The sequence below is a fragment of the Monodon monoceros genome, unplaced genomic scaffold (genome assembly GCF_005190385.1).
Source record: "Monodon monoceros isolate NGI ecotype Baffin Bay Population unplaced genomic scaffold, NGI_Narwhal_1 Super_Scaffold_3, whole genome shotgun sequence".
Taxonomy (NCBI): domain Eukaryota; kingdom Metazoa; phylum Chordata; class Mammalia; order Artiodactyla; family Monodontidae; genus Monodon; species Monodon monoceros.
This window is the reverse complement of record NW_021703780.1, coordinates 66,581,832-66,598,503: the sequence shown is the minus strand read 5'-3', so window position 1 is coordinate 66,598,503 and position 16,672 is coordinate 66,581,832. Positions and strand designations below refer to the sequence as shown.

Here is a 16,672-nt window from a genome sequence, read left to right as displayed (position 1 = left end):
GCTATTTAAGCCCAGGGCTGCTGGCAACCCCAGCAGCCTGCCCTGTGAGCCGCCAGTATGGATGACATCTACAAGGCTGCGGTGAGGGATGGGTCTGGGCAGGGCTGGGGTGGGTTGGCCCACTGGGGGCTCATTCAGCTCGGGATGGGGTGCAAGGTCACCCCCAGGAGGTGGTGGGGACCCAGGAGAGGACCCACATACTTTCAGCCCAGGCCTTCAAGGGGACGGTGGGTCTGGTGTTCCCGGGTGTGGAAGGGGTGAGTTTAGGGTCTGTGGGAGCTGTGCAGGGTGGTGGAAGAGGATGTCGAAGCTTTTGCAACAAGTCTAGACCTGTCTCCAGACATCTATAGTCTGTGTCATTGTCTCCTGGCCACATCTCTCTGCGTTTGTGTCTCTGGTCACTTTCCCAGTCTCTTTCTGTCTCTTTGTTCCTCCCAGGCTCTCCCTCTGAGGCTCTGTCGCTGTTTCCCTGCCCCCCATCTCTTTCCCTCACATTGTGCTTCTCACACACTCCCAATCCCCCACCCCCTCCAGTCCCTTGACTGGCTAAAGATGCTGTGGAGGGTGGGACAGGGGTTGTGAGAAGGGGGCTGCAGAGCCAGAATCCTGAGCTGAAGAAGGGGCTTTGAAGTTTGAGGCAGGCAGGGAGTGACTGGGAAGAAGGAGCAGAGCACTGGGGCCCCAGCCCCCATCTGTCCTGGCAGGCTCAGGGCTCAGTGGCTTAGCCAGGGGTAAGGGCTAGTGGGTGGTCAGGTCACCCCAAGTCCCTGCTGGGGCCGCTGAGGGGCTTCAGATGCTATTCTATCTCGGGATGGGGCGTGTTGCTGACCTACCCCCAGCGCAGAGACAAGGACATCTGACACAGACAGCTGTCCAAAAGGGAACCCCTCCCTCAGCCCTGGGAAATGTGGCCCCATTCCTGGGCAGGGAGGGGCTATGGCTGGCTATGGGGGTGCCCCTGCCTATCCTGCAGGAGTCCGTGGAGCTGGGAGGGGGACACCAGCCCTCCACCCTGTGCCCATACAAGGCCTGGCAGAGCCAGGGACTAATTTTGGCTCCTGAGGCACCAGCAGGCCAGGGGGCCAGATAACGCTGCCCCACCCCTGCATGCCAGAGTCCCCAGAACAATCACCAGGTTTAACTTTGTCCCCTGTTAAAAATAGCCCAGTGGCCACCCCGGTCAGGTTACAGTGGGTGGCTTTGCCCACCCCCACACTGGTTTTATTGTCCCAACCTGAGGGACAGCTGTCTCTCAGGCCACCCAGCTTGGGTTTCGGTGGGGGGTGGGGGCGAAAGGGCATTGAGTGGTCACTGACTATTGTTACTCAGGGTCACCTTAGTCCTGGAGGGGGTGCCCACCTGTCACCCTGGCCCTGAGCCCAGTCTCAGTGAGGCCAGCTGGGTCACCTCAGGATTCTGGGGGCTAGGAGGGAGAACTGAGGCCTCTACTCTGTGACCTGGGAATGGCCTGCCTCTTCCGGGTTTCAGTCTTCCCACCTGTGGAATGGGTTGGTTTCCTCGACAGCAGTTAAGGCCTGAGCCTGGGTCCTGAGACCTCTTTTCATCTCTAGGTAGAGCAGCTGACAGAAGAGCAGAAAAATGGTGAGTACCCCAACATGCATGTGGGGGAACAGCAGAGCCGGGCTGGGGGAGCATGAGGACCCCAGGCTGGAGGCCAGAGGCTGGGGTCCCTCTCCCTGTGACCTCAGAGGTCTCAGAGGGAAGTGGGCAGGTTAGCAGGTGGCCCTAGGGGTCTGGCCTTCCAGGTTCTTGGCTGCTGAGCCCTGGCTGCTCTGTTTCCCCTCCCCTCCTATTGGACACAGAGTTCAAGGCAGCCTTTGACATCTTCGTGCTGGGCGCTGAGGATGGCTGCATCAGCACCAAGGAGCTGGGCAAAGTGATGAGGATGCTGGGGCAGAACCCCACACCTGAGGAGCTGCAGGAGATGATTGACGAGGTGGATGAGGATGGTGAGCCCCTTTGCCCCCCTGCCCCCGCCCCGGGCCCATAGTGCCCCCAACTCTCTGGGGACCTGCATCCTGGCTCTGCCACTTATTACTCTGTGCCCTTAAAGGAGCTGTTTAGCCTCTCTGAGCCTTGGCCATATCATCTATAAAATGGGCACAATGACCACACTTGTCTCACAGAGTTGCTATGAGGATGCAGTGAGAACAGTGGGGTCTAGTGTCAAGGGCAGTGCCAGCCATTCTGACCGTTGCTCTCCAACGGCTGTGCTGCCCACCCCCCCCAGGCAGCGGCACAGTGGACTTTGATGAGTTCTTGGTCATGATGGTTCGGTGCATGAAGGATGACAGCAAAGGAAAGTCTGAGGAGGAGCTTTCTGACCTCTTCCGCATGTTTGACAAGTGAGTGTGTGACCCTTGACCTCTGCCCCTGACCCTAGTGGAACTGGGCAGAGGGGGACAGTCTTGTGACCTCGAGGCCTCAGTCTCCCGTTCTGTGCAATGCGGGATGGGATGCCCCATCTCCCAGTGGCTCTTCCTTACTTCCTGGGGTCTTGGGCAGGGCTGCTTCTTCCCCTCCCCCTGCCCCTACCATGGGCTCTGAGGCCCCCCTCACCCAACTGGCAGAAACGCTGACGGCTACATCGACCTGGAGGAGCTGAAGATCATGCTTCAGGCTACGGGTGAGACCATCACAGAGGACGACATTGAGGAGCTCATGAAGGATGGTGACAAGAACAACGATGGCCGTATTGACTATGACGGTGAGCAGGGGTGTGCTGAATCCCCAGTGCCCATGCCCTCCCCAGCCCCGACCTCTGACCTATGCCTGCCCCTCTCTCACAGAGTTCCTGGAATTCATGAAGGGGGTGGAGTAGACACCGACCTTCTCCCAGAGCTGCCTGTGCCAACTTCCAACTCCAGCCGGGCCCTGGGGTTAGGGGCAGGGGGCTAGGGTCCCCAGGATGTGAACTTGGGTGTGTCCTTGACCATGGGCCCTCCCTGACTACCTCCCCCAGCCCTGTCCTAGGGAATTCAAATAAAGCCCTGCTCCCTGGAGGCCTGGTGTCTGGCTTTCATTCCCTAATCTTCACTAGGGTGGATTCCTGCCCTGACCATTTCTGTCCCTGTCCCAGAACCTGTGCTCTAACCACCCTTGCACACCACCTTCTGCAGGAGGGGTTAGGTTAGATCAGAGACTACCACGCTCCATACCCACCTGGCTCCTTTCTATAACTGCTGGTACCCAGGCCCCGTCTCCAGCAATTCCACACCTGGAGTCTGTCGTGGCCCAGGAATCTGCATTTCACAGGCTCCTGGGGGCCATGGCTTTAGTCAGCCAGTTGGCAGCTGAGGGGTCCTATACTTGGAGAGGGCAATCACTCAGCACCAGGCTAGGCCCTGGATGCCACTTGGCACGGCTGCCATGGCTCCCTCTCGCTTCTGGTTGGGGAGAAGCAGGGCTCTGTGGGGGCTCTGCGAGCCTGTAGCTCCAGTCCATCTGCCCGCTCACCTGGATTTCCTGCCAGCGACGTTGACTCCCCGGGACCGAGGGGCATATCGTCTACTCCCCTTGCCCATTTGACAGGTAAGGACCCTGGGGCCCAGAGAGACTCAGGGGCCTGTCAAGTTCATCCAGTGAGTCTGGGAGAGAGCAGAGCCACCTGGCTCCCAGCCGAGGACTCTGTCTGATGGAACAGAGTCTGATGGGCATGATTTCCAGTTCCCGCAAACCTCACGGCTCCAGCAATCCACTTTCCCTCCCTGGCAGGGAATAGAGGCATGGGGCCTTGTGGCTCTCATCTTACTGGGTGCACCCAGGCCAGAGCTACAACCAGAACAGTGAAACTGGCTTTGGGTAGATGGGGGGCTGCAAGGAAGTGAAGGTGCCAGCAGTGGTGCTTGCAAGAGGGACAGCTGCCACAGCACCTAGGCTCCAGCCAGAAGGTCAGCAGCTGTCCATACTCCGCCCAGCCACTCCACAGCCTCCCCACCTGTGCCCCAGACTTGGCGTTCCCCAGAGAGGCCCAGCATTCCGGAGACAGTCTTGGAATTCTGAAGATGCCTCAGTGGAGGCCAGAGCTGCCTGGTTCCTGGAGAGATCTGGGGTCGGAGAGAGGAGAGGGGTCCCCTCAGTCCTGCCCTCGGGAGCTGGAAAACTCAAGGACCTACATGTACACCCAGGAATGACGTCTCAAGAGAAGAGGCAAGGCTACATTGGGTGGCACCACAAGCCAGTGTACCATTCCAGGGTTTAGTCACACCCCTACTATGTGTCCACTGCTGGCTGAATGCTGGGACCCTTCAGAGTGAGGCCCAGTCCCTAATTTTGTGGAATTTATAGTCAACTCAGGAAGACAAAGAGGGAGATGAGTGCAGTGAGGAAACCAACATAGTGCTAGAATGGGGACTGGAGAGGAGATGAGGCTGGTGGGGTAGGAGAGAACCTGAGTGAGCAAAGGGCCCAAGGACCCAGAAGGGAAGGAAAGAGGCATTGAAGACAGCTGATGGCCCTGAAGCTGGGGAAATTGGAGGCCCCAAGGCCTTGGCCACCTGGACACAAGGGTTTCACTGGAATGGTGGAATGGGAGCTCAACTAAAAAGGGCCAAAGGAATGAGGCAAGGTAAAGGGGAGATGGCAAATGTGGACAATACTGGTGAAGTTTTGCAAGGGATCAGGGAACAGAGAGTTGAGCTGGAGCTGAGGGGAGATGTGGAGTTCAAGGAAGTTCATTTAAGAAGGTGGGTCAGGGAGTGGCCTGTATGCTGATGGGAGCAACCTAGTGAAGCTGGAGAAAGGTTAAAGCAAGATGTGGGGTAGAGCTGCACAGGGTGAGCAGCTAGGGTCTCCAGGAGTGTGTCAAGGGCCTGGTTATAGCTCTGGGACTGGACCCAAACTGGGCAAGGAGAATGGGGGTCTTGAGGCAGGGAGGGAAGAATTGTGGCAGGGGAGATGCTGAGCACAAGGTGCTATAAGAGGAGGAACGTTCTGAATGGAGATGATGAAGGTCACGTCCTCATTGGTGGTGACTTGGAAGATGGTTGGCTGAGGTGGGGGGAGGAGGACAAGGACTGCAGAGGCCAGGGGTTCCCAGGGGGTATGGGATGCTGACGGGATCAGGGAAGGAGAAAAGGAAAGCCCCAAGAGTCAAGCCCTCTGTGAACAAAACAGGAGGATGACTGGGCCAGCTACAAAGTATAAGGGGGGCGGCTGGCTGGTGCCTTAAAGAAGGGGTCCACAGGTGGGAAGTCCTGTGAGATTTTCCCAATATCTCTGTTCCAGAATTAGGTTGGTGGAGGAGGGACTGAGGACATCCATTCCTTCCAGGCATTTCCACCCCAGAATTCTAGCTGGGAGAGGCTGGGCTGTGTCCCTTTCTTTGTATGTCCACCTGGGGGCACATGGTGCATGACAGTACACATCACACATGTATACAGCCAAGGGCTGACAAGTTCCCACTAGCACATGCCATTGCGCTCCCCCCACATGCATCACCCAGTTCTGACTGTTTTGCTCTGTTCAGTCCTCTCCATTTCTTCTGGGCTGTGTCATCCTTTGCCTAGATAGTGCTTCCTCCATGAAGCCCCCCTTGATTTCCTCCACCAGAAGCAAGCACTAGATGCATGTAAATCAATGAAGTTAGAACACTCCCTCACACCAAACACAACAATAAACTCAAAATGGCTTAAAGACATAAAAATAAGACATGACACCATGAAACTCCTAGAAGAGAACACAGGCAAAACATTCTCTGACATAAGTAGTAGCAATATTTTCTCAAATCAGTCTCCCAGGGCAAAAGAAATAAAAGCAAAAATAAACAAATGGGGGGACTTCCCTGGTGGCCCAGTGGTTCAGAATCTACGCTCCCAATGCAGGGGGCCTGGGTTTGATCCCTGGTCAGGAAATCGCAGACCGCGACTAAGAGCCCGCATGCTGCAACTAAGACCTGGCGCAGCCAAATAAATAAATAAATAAACATTTTTAAAAAATAAACAAATGGGACCTAATCAAATTTATAAGCTTTTGCACAGCAAAGGAAACCATAAATAAAACAAAAAGACAACCTACAGCCTGGGAGAAAAAATTTGCAAACGACACGACCAACAAGGGCTTAATTTCCAAAGTATACAAATAGCTCTTACGACTCGATATTAAAAAAAAATCAAAAAATGGGCAGTTCCTAGAGTGTCTTCCAGCAAACGATGGCAAACATAATATAAACACCACTTGCAGAAGAGATGGTTTTTTATTAGTTCTTAGAAAGGCCTTCATTTCCCTCCAGGCTCATCACTCTAAGTGGGAACCCGCTGATGGTTGGGAGTGAAGCAAATAGATCAGAACAGTAAACACCAGGTTTTCGAAATATGGTTATGCTTCTAATGGTAAAATAATTATAAGCTGGGACCTTAAAGCATGCTTCCATTTACCCCCAGGAAGAATTATTCTATTACAGCGTGATGCTAGATTAAGACCAGAGTTTTTTTTTTTTTTTTTTTTTTTTTTTTTTTTGCGGTACGCGGGCCTCTCACTGTCGTGGCCTCTCCCGTTGCGGAGCACAGGCTCCGGACGCGCAGGCTCAGCGGCCATGGCTCACGGGCCCAGCCGCTCCGCGGCATGTGGGATCCTCCCGGACCGGGGCCCAAACCCGTGTCCCCTGCATTGGCAGGCGGACTCTCAACCACTGCGCCACCAGGGAAGCCCAAGACCAGAGTTTTAAAGGATTGAATTGTGTCTCTCTTGAAGCGGTGCTACTTTCTCTCTAGAGATCGGGAGAAAATAAAATTTCATTTCATATTTAAAAAAAAAAAAAAAAGGGCAGAGGGGGCTTCCCTGGTGGCACAGCAGTTAAGAATCTGCCTGCCAATGCAGGGGTCATGGGTTTGAGCCCTGGTCCGGGAAGATCCCACATGCCACGGAGCAACTAAGCCCACACGCCACAACTACTGAGCCTGCGAGCCACAACTACTGAGCCCACGTGCCACAACTACTGAAGCCCACATGCCTAGAGGCCATACTCCGCAACAAGAGAAGCCACCGCAATTAGAAGCCTGCACACCACGGTGAAGAGTAGCCCCCACTCGCCACAGCTAGAGAAAGCCTGTGCACTATAAAAACCCAATGCAGCCTAAAATAAATAAATTAAATGAATAAATTTTAAAAATAATAATAAAATAAAATTATTTTTTAAAAAAATGGGCAGGAGACCTAAATAGAAATTTCTCTGAGGAAGACATACAGATGGCCAACAGGCACATGAAAAGATGTGAAACATCACTATGTTAGAGAAATGAAAATCAAAACTACAATGAGGTACCACCTCACACTGGTCAGAATGGTCATCATCAAAAAATCTACAGGAAAAAAAAAAAAAAGTCTACAGGGCTTCCCTGGTGGCGCAGTGGTTGAGAGTCCACCTGCCAACGCAGGGGACACAGGTTCGTGCCCCGGTTCGGGAAGATCCCACATGCCACGGAGCGGCTGGGCCCGTGAGCCATGGCCGCTGAGCCTGCGCGGCCGGAGCCTGTGCTCCACAACGGGAGAGGCCATGACAGTGAGAGGCCCGCATACCGGAAAATAAAAAAAAAAAAAGTCTACAAATAGTGGTACATGTATACAAGGGAATATTACTTAGCCATAAAAAAAGAACGAAATAATGCCATTTGCAGCAACATGGATGAACCCAGTGATTGTCATAGTAATTCAGACAGAGAAAGACAAATATCATATGATATCACTTATAGGGGGAATCTAAAAAAATGATACAAATGAACTTATTTACAAAACAGAAATAGAGCCACAGATGTAGAAAACAAACTTATGGTTACTGGGGGAAAAGTGGGATGGGGGACGGATAAACTGGAAGATTGGGGTTGACATATACACACTACTATATATAAAATAGATAACTAATGAGGACCTACTGTATAGCAAAGAGAACTCTTCTTCTTTTTTTCTTTTGCAGTTCGCGGGCCTCTCACTGTTGTGGCCTCTCCCGTTGCAGAGCACAGGCTCTGGACGAGCAGGCCCAGCAGCATGAACCCCCGTCCCCTGCATCGGCAGGCGGACTCTCAACCACTGCGCCACCAGGGAAGCCCAAAGAGAACTCTTCTTAATACTCTGTAATGACCTATATGGGAAAAGAATCTAAAAAAGAGTGGATATATGTATAAGTGGTAGTTTCTGTACAGCAGAAACTAACACAACATTGTAAATCAGCTATACTCCAACCACAAAAAAAATTTTTTTAAGTCTACAAATAATAAATGCTGGAGAGGGTGTGAAGAAAAGGGAACTCTTCTACACTGTTGGTGGAAATGTAAATTGGTGCAACCACTATGGAAAATAGTATGGAAGTTCCTTAGAAAACTAAAAATAGTTACCATATGATCCAGCAATCCCAATCCTGGGCACATACCTGGAAAAGATGGAAAACTCTAATTTGAAAACATACATGCAGATAGCTTCATCTACCGGAGGGCAGACAACAGAAGCAAGAAGAACTACAATCCAGCAGCCTGTGGAACAAAAACCACATTCACAGAAAGATAGACAAGATGAAAAGGCAGAGGGCTATGTACCAGATGAAGGAACAAGATGAAACCCCAGAAAAACAACTAAATGAAGTGGAGATAGGCAATCTTCCAGAAAAAGCATTCAGAATAATGATAGTTAAGGTGATCCAGGACCTCTGAAAAAGAATGGAGGCAAAGATCGAGAAGATGCAAGAAATGTTTAACAAAGATCTAGAAGAATTAAAGAACAAACACCTAGAAGAATTAAAGAACAAACAAACAGAGATGAACAATACAATAACTGAAATGAAAAATACACTAGAAGGAATCAATAGCAGAATAACTGAGGCAGAAGAACGGATAAGTGATCTGGAAGACAGAATGGTGGAAGTCACTACTGTGGAACAGGATAAAGAAAAAGGAATGAAAAGAAATGAAGACAGTCTAAGAGACCTCTGGGACAACATTAAACACAACAACATTCGCATTATAGGGGTCCCAGAAGAAGAAGAGAGAGAGAAAGGACCTGAGAAAATATTTGAAGAGATTATATTCGAAAACTTCCTTAACATGGGAAAGGAAACAGCCACCCAAGTCCAGGAAGTGCAGAGAGTCCCACACAGGGTAAACCCAAGGAGAAACATGCCAAGACACATAGTAATCAAACTGGCAAAAATTAAAGACAAAGAAAAATTATTGAAAGCAGCAACAGAAAAATGACAAAAAATATACAAGGGAACTCCCATAAGGGTAACAGCTGATTTCTCAGCAGAAACTCTACAAGCCAGAAGGGAGTGGCATGATATACTTAAAGTGATGAAAGGGAAGAACCTACAACCAAGATTACTCTACCCTGCAAGGATCTCATTCAGATTCAATGGAGAAATCAGAAGCTTTACAGACAAGCAAAAGCTAACAGAATTCAGCTTTACAACAAATGCTAAAGGAACTTCTCTAAGTGGGAAACACAAGAGAAGAAAAGGACCTACAAAACAAACCCAAAACAATTAAGAAAATGGTCATAGGAACATACATATTGATAATTACCTTAAACGTGAATGGATTAAATGCTCCAACCAAAAGACACAGGCTTGCTGAATGGATACAAAAACAAGAGCCATATATATGCTGTCTACCAGAGACCCACTTCAGACCTAGGGACACATACAGACTGAAAATGAGGGGATGGAAAAAGATATTCCATGCAAATGGAAATCAAAAGAAAGCTGGAGTAGCAATACTCATATCAGATAAAATAGACTTTAAAATAAAGAATGTTACAAAAGACAAGGAAGGACACTACATAATGATCAAGGGATCAATCCAAGAAGAAGATATAACAATTATAAATATATATATGCACCCAACATAGGAACACCGCAATACATAAGGCAACTTCTAACAGCTATAAAAGAGGAAATCGACAGTAACACAATAATAGTGGGGGACTTTAACACCTCACTTACACCATTGGACAGATCAACCAAACAGAAAATTAATAAGGAAACGCAAGCTTTAAATGACACAATAGACCAGATAGGTTTAACGGATATTTATAGGACATTCCATCCAAAAACAGCAGATTACACTTTCTTCTCAAGTGTGCATAGAACATTCTCCAGGATAGATCACATCTTGGGTTACAAATCAAGCCTCAGTAAATTTAAGAAAAGTTAAATCATATCAAGCATCTTTTCTGACCACAACGCTATGAGATTAGACATGAATTACAGGGAAAAAAAAGTAAAAAACACAAACACATGGAGGCTAAACAATACATTACTAAATAACCAAGCGATCACTGAAGAAATCAAAGAGGAAATCAAAAAATACCTAGAGACAAATGACAATGAAAACACGACGATCCAAAACCTATGGGATGCAGCAAAAGCAGTTCTAAGAGGGAAGTTTATAGCTATACAAGCCTACCTCAAGAACAATCTCAAATAAACAATCTAACCTTACACCTAAAGGAACTAGGGACAGAAGAACAAACAAAACCCAAAGTTAGCAGAAGGAAAGAAATCATAAAGATCAGAGCAGAAATAAATGAAATAGAAAAAAAGAAAACAATAGCAAAGATCAATAAAACTAAAAGCTGGTTCTTTGAGAAGATAAACAAAATTGACAAGCCATTAGCCAGACTCATCAAGAAGAAGAGGGAGAGGACTCAAATCAATAAAATTAGAAATGTAAAAGGAGAAGTTACAACAGACATCAAAGAAATACAAAGCATCCTAAGACACTACTACAAGCAACTCTATGCCAATAAAGTGGACAACCTGGAAGAAATGGACAAATTCTTAGAAAGGTATAACCTTCCAAGGCTGAACCAGGAAGATATAGAAAATATGAACAGACCAATCACAAGTAATGAAACTGAAACTGTGATTAAAAATCTTCCAACAAACAAAAGTCCACGACCTGATGGCTTCACAGGTGAATTCTATCAAACATTTAGAGAAGAGCTAACACCCATCCTTCTCAAACTCTTCCAAAAACTTGCAGAGGAAGGAACACTCCCAACCTCATTCTATGAGGCCACCATCACCCTGATACCAAAACCAGACAAAGATACTGCAAAGAAAGAAAATTACAGACCAATATCACTGATGAATATAGATGCAAAAATCCTCAACAAAATACTAGCAAACAGAATCCAACAACACATTAAAAGGATCACACACCATGATCAAGTGGGATTTATCCCAGAGATGCAAGCATTCTTCAATATACGCAAATCAATGGATGTGATATACCATATTAACAAATTGAAGAATAAAATCCATATGATCATCTCAATAGATGCAGAAAAAGCTTTTGACAAAATTCAACACCAATTTATGATAAAAACTCTCCAGAAAGTGGGCATAGAGGGAACCTACCTCAACATAATTAAGGCCATATACGACAAACCCACAGCAAACATTCTCAATGGTGAAAAACTTAAACCATTTCCTCTAAGATCAGGAACAAGACAAGGATGTCCACTCTCACCATTATTCAACATAGTTTTGGAAGTCCTAGTGTCGGCAATCAGAGAAGAAAAAGAAATAAAAGAAATACAAATTGGAAAAGAAGTAAAGCTGTCACTGTTTGCAGATGACATGATACTATACATAGAGAAACCTAAAGATGCCACCAGAAAACTACTAGAGCTCATCAATGAATTTGGTAAAGTTGCAGGATACAAAACTTAATGCACAGAAATCTCTTGCATTCCTATACACTAACGATGAAAAATCTGAAAGACAAATTAAGGAAACACTCCCATTTACATTGCAACAAAAAGAATAAAATACCTAGGAATAAACCTACCTAGGGAGAAAAAACACCTGTATGCAGAAAACTATAAGACACTGTTGAAAGAAATTAAAGATGATACCAACAGATGGAGAGATAGACCATGTTTTTGGATTGGAAGAATAAATATTGTGAAAATGACTATACTACCCAAAGCAATCTACAGATTCAATGCAATCCCTATCAAATTACCAATGGCATTTTTTACAGAACTAGAACAAAAAATCTTAAAATTTGTATGGAGACACAAAAGACCCCAAATAGCCAAAGCAGTCTTGAGGGAAAAAAACGGAGCTGGAGGAATCAGGCTCCCTGACTTCAGACTATACTACAAAGCCACAGTAATCAAGACAATATGGTATTGGCACAAAAACAAAAATATAGATCAAGGGAACAGGATAGAAAGCCCAGAAATAAACCCATGCACCTATGGTCAACTAATCTATGACAGCTACATGTAAAAGAATGAAATTAGAACAGTCCCCAGCACGATACACAAAAATAAACTCAAAATGGATTAGAGACCTAAATGTAACACCGGACACCCTAGAACTCTTAGAGGAAAACATAGGAAGAACACTCTGACATAAATCACACATAAAAACAAAAATAAACAAATGGGACCTAATGAAACGTAAAAGCTTTTGCAAAGCAAAGGAAACTACAAACAAAATGAAAAGACAACCCTCAGAATGGGAGAAAATATTTGCAAATGAATCAACGGACAAAGGATTAATCTCCAAAATATATAAACAGCTCATGCAGCTCAATATTAAAAAAACAAACAACCCAATCAAAAAATGGGCAGAAGGGCTTCCCTGGTGGCGCAGTGGTTGAGAGTCTGCCTGCCGATGCAGGGGACACGGGTTCGTGCCCTGGTCCGGGAGCATCCCACATGCCGTGGAGCGGCTGGGCCCGTGAGCCATGGCCGCTGAGCCTGCGCGTCCGCAGCCTCTGCTCCGCAGCGGGAGAGGCCACAACGGTGAGAGGCCCGCGTACCGCAAAAAAAAAATGGGCAGAAGACCTTTCTCCAAAGACATTTCTCCAAAGAGGACATACAGATGGCCAAGAAGCACATGAAAAGCTGCTCAACATCACTAATTATTAGAGAAATGCAAATCAAAACTACAATGAGGTATCACCTCACACAAGTTAGAATGGGCATCATCAGAAAATCTACAAACAACAAATGCTGGAGAGGGTGTGGAGAAAAGGGAACCCTCTTGTACTGTTGGTGGGAATGTAAATGGATACAGCCACTATGGAGAACAGTTCCTTAAAGAACTAAAAATAGAATTAACATATGACCCAGCAATCCCACTACTGGGTATATACCCAGAGAAAACCATAATTCAAAAAGACACATGCAGGGGCTTCCCTGGTGGCGCAGTGGTTGAGAGTCCGCCTGCCGATGCGGGGGACACGGGTTCATGCCCCGGTCCGGGAAGATCCCAACCTGCCGCGGAGCGGCTAGGCCCGTGAGCCATGGCCGCTGAGCCTGCACATCCGGAGCCTGTGCTCCGCAACGGGAGAGGCCACACAGTGAGAGGCCCGCGTACCGCAAAAAAAAAAAAAAAAAAAAAAGACACATGCACCCCAATGTTCATTGCAGCACTATTTACAATAGCCAGGTCATGGAAGCAACCTAAATGCCCATCAACAGGTGAATGGATAAAGAAGATGTGGTACATATATACAATGGAATATTACTCAGCCATAAAAGGGAATGAAATTGGGTCATTTGTAGAGACGTGAATGCATCTAGAGACTGTCATACAAAGTGAAGTAAGTCAGAAAGAGAAAAACAAATATCATATATTAACGCAAATAGGTGGAACCTAGAAAATGGTACAGGTGAACCGGTTTGCAGAGCAGAAATTGAGACACAGAAGTAGAGAAAAAAACGTATGGATACCAAGGGGGGATAGCGGCGGGGGTTGGTGGGGTTGGTGGGATGAATTGGGAGATTGTGATTGACATGTATACACTGATGTGTATAAAATGGATGACTAATAAGAAAAAATATATAAATAAAAAATAAACATTAAAAAAATGAAAAAATAAAAGAAAACATACATGCACCCCAATGTTCATAGCAGCACTGCTTACAATAACCAAGACATGGAAGCAACCTAAATGTCCATTGACAGATGAATGGATAAAGAAAATGTGGTATATACATATATATGTATATATATGCACAATGGAGTATTACTCAGCCATAAAAAAGAGTGAAATATTGCCATTTGCAGCAACATGGATGGACCTAGAGATGATCATACTGAGGGAAGTAAGTCAGACAGAGCAGGACAAACAATAATGATATTACTTATATGTGGAATGTAAAAAATAATACAGAGGAACTTATTTACAAAAGAGAAACAGACTCACAGACATAGAAAACAAAATTACGGTTACCAAAGGGGAAAGGGGGAGGGATAAATTAGTAGTATGGGATACACACTACTATATATAAAATAAACAAAAAGGATTTACTGTATAGCACAGGGAACTATATTCAATATCTTGTAGTAACCTACAATGGAAAAGGGTCTGAAAAAGGATATATATATATATATATATATATATATATATATGTATATCTCCAAATCACTTTGCTGTACATCTGAAACTAACACAACATTGTAAATCAACTATACTTAGGAAAAAATGATTAATAAATTTTACAAATTTTTAAAAAGAAGCAATCACTGGAGCATCTCCCACTGCCCCTGCCTCTTTCTATTAAGGGTGCCTGGTTACTGCCTGATGTCCTAAGAGGGTGTGGTTTCTGCTGGGTGGCCCTGCTGCCCATCACTTGGCCTGAGACAGCCAGCAGCTGTGGGACCTCCTGCAGTTCCTACTTTGTCCATTAGACGGCACAAGATGCCTTTGGCTGGGTCCATTGATCCAAGACACCAAGGGCACACATGGGGTCTTTTTCCCACCTGCAACCAGCAAGCAGAGATCTTTATTTATTTATTTTTTTTTTTGGTTGTGCCACGCGGCTCGTGGAATCTTAGCTCCCCAGCCAGGGATGGAACCCAGGCCCTTGGCAGTGAAAGCACGGAGTCCTGCAGAGTCCTAACCACTGGACTGCCAGGGAATTCCCTGCAAGCAGAGATCTTCACAGAAGATCCTTATCCCCTTCCCAGACTGGGAACCAGACGCAGAGAGGAAGAGCACCTGCTCGAGGCCACACAACAAGTTTAGCCCCTGCCACAGGCTGCTTTTCTGCAGTGTGGAACGGGCTGCCCCCACATCCTGTTCCAGTAGACCCAGGCCTCCCCTGCAGTCACAGCTGGGGGCTGGCTGAGCTTAGATCCCCAGGGTGAGCTGGCAGGTTGACGAGTTGTTGGGCTTCCCACCCACAGCTGGTGGCCACATGCTGGTTGAGGGGCTGTCTGGCTCAATCTCTAGCCAGACATTGGCCCCCAGCCCGGGCTACTAGGCTGAAACATCTCCCCAGGGAGATGGACACAGAGGGGCTCCACCCCTCCAAGGGCCCAGGATATGATCATCATCATGGCAGCTGCTGCACAAGCACCCCTCACCAGTTTATAGAGCCTGTTACACCTAAGGTGGCTGGTCCCTGGCTCTGGAAGGAGGAGACTGAGACCCAGAGAGGGAAAGGCCTTGGCCAAGTTTCTTCAGAGGCAAGGTGGCCTCCCTGAGTAGCACTTTGCCCAATCCCAGGTCAAGAGGCATATATATTTTGAGGGGAGATGGGGACAGGGAGACAGGGTCCCAGGTCCCTGGGTCCTTCTCATGCTGATTCAGAGACTGAGCTGTTTCTCTTTCAGGAATGAGATAGGAAGGGAGGTGGGGTCCCAGTACCCTCAGGAGCCTGAGAAGCAAGAGAGGGTCCCAGGAAGGGGCAGGACTGAGCAAGACCTGTTCTCAGGCTGCTGTGTGGCCTGGGCCACGTCCTCCATTCTCTGATGTCCCCAAGTTTCCTGACCACCATCTGAGGGCCCGGGCTGGTAACTTACAGGAGTTTCTAGAATCCTGGGAGTACCAGGATTCTCGCTCAAGGTGGAAATCTTAGCACCCAAGGCCTCAGATTCTGAGCGTAGGGGTCTGGAATGGGGTGGGGTGGCAGCTGTGGAGGGTGGAGACAGGGGCTGCTGTTGAGGGGGGGAGGTCTCCCCACTTGCCCTATTCAACCCCTCAGCTCCATCTCCCCCCTTGTGCCTCTTCTGTGACTCTCCTGTCCCCTGGATCAGAGCTCAGAGCAGAGGGAGTTGGGGCATGAGCACCCACCCTTCACCCTTGGGAAGAACCCACCACTTCCCTGGTGACGCTCTGGGCCCTGGGGCTCAGTGAGGACTAGAGACTGAGGGAAGCAGGGCAATAAGGGCTTCTCTGGCACAGGGTGAATCCTGTTCCCTGCCCCAGTGGGCTGGGATGGGGCCTGGAGGCCAGACACGGACAGGCCTGAGACAGCCGGCAGCTGTGGGACCTCCTGCAGTTCCTACTTTGTCCACTAGATGGCACAAGATGCCTTTGGCTGGGCCCATTGATCCAAGACACCAAGGGTGGAGAAGTCTGGGCATTCATCTATTGCCAATTGCAGATCTGTGAAGTGTGGCCAGACCTCAAGCCCCCCATCCAGCCCCTTGGCCTGGAATGACTCCCCCCAGGCAATCGGGCCCTGCCTGGGGAACTGGGGAGCCTGACCAAGACTTCAGGGGGCTGGGCCCTTGGTGTCAGGGACCAGGGCCCAGAATCAGTCTGTGGGGGTCTCTTTCATGGGCACCAGAGGGGCAAGGAGCAAAAGAGAGCCCAGCTAGACCCCCCCCCCACCCAGCCCATCAACCTCTGATTTCCCTTCCAAGCTATTTCCCCCCTTGACATTTTGCTAGAGCTTAGGGACTTGGGTTTGTGGA

General features: G+C 47.9%; 1 protein-coding gene across 1 annotated transcript; it reads left to right on the top strand.

The window, feature by feature from the left end:
* Positions 1 to 31: 31 nt before the first annotated feature.
* Positions 32 to 3,029, top strand: TNNC1 (troponin C1, slow skeletal and cardiac type). The gene is made up of 6 exons (XM_029243444.1): positions 32 to 81; positions 1,572 to 1,602; positions 1,824 to 1,970; positions 2,252 to 2,366; positions 2,592 to 2,728; positions 2,811 to 3,029. Exons 1-6 carry the CDS (start codon positions 58 to 60, stop codon positions 2,840 to 2,842), a joined length of 486 nt encoding a protein of 161 aa, XP_029099277.1. The 5' UTR covers positions 32 to 57; the 3' UTR covers positions 2,843 to 3,029.
* Positions 3,030 to 16,672: the final 13,643 nt, after the last annotated feature.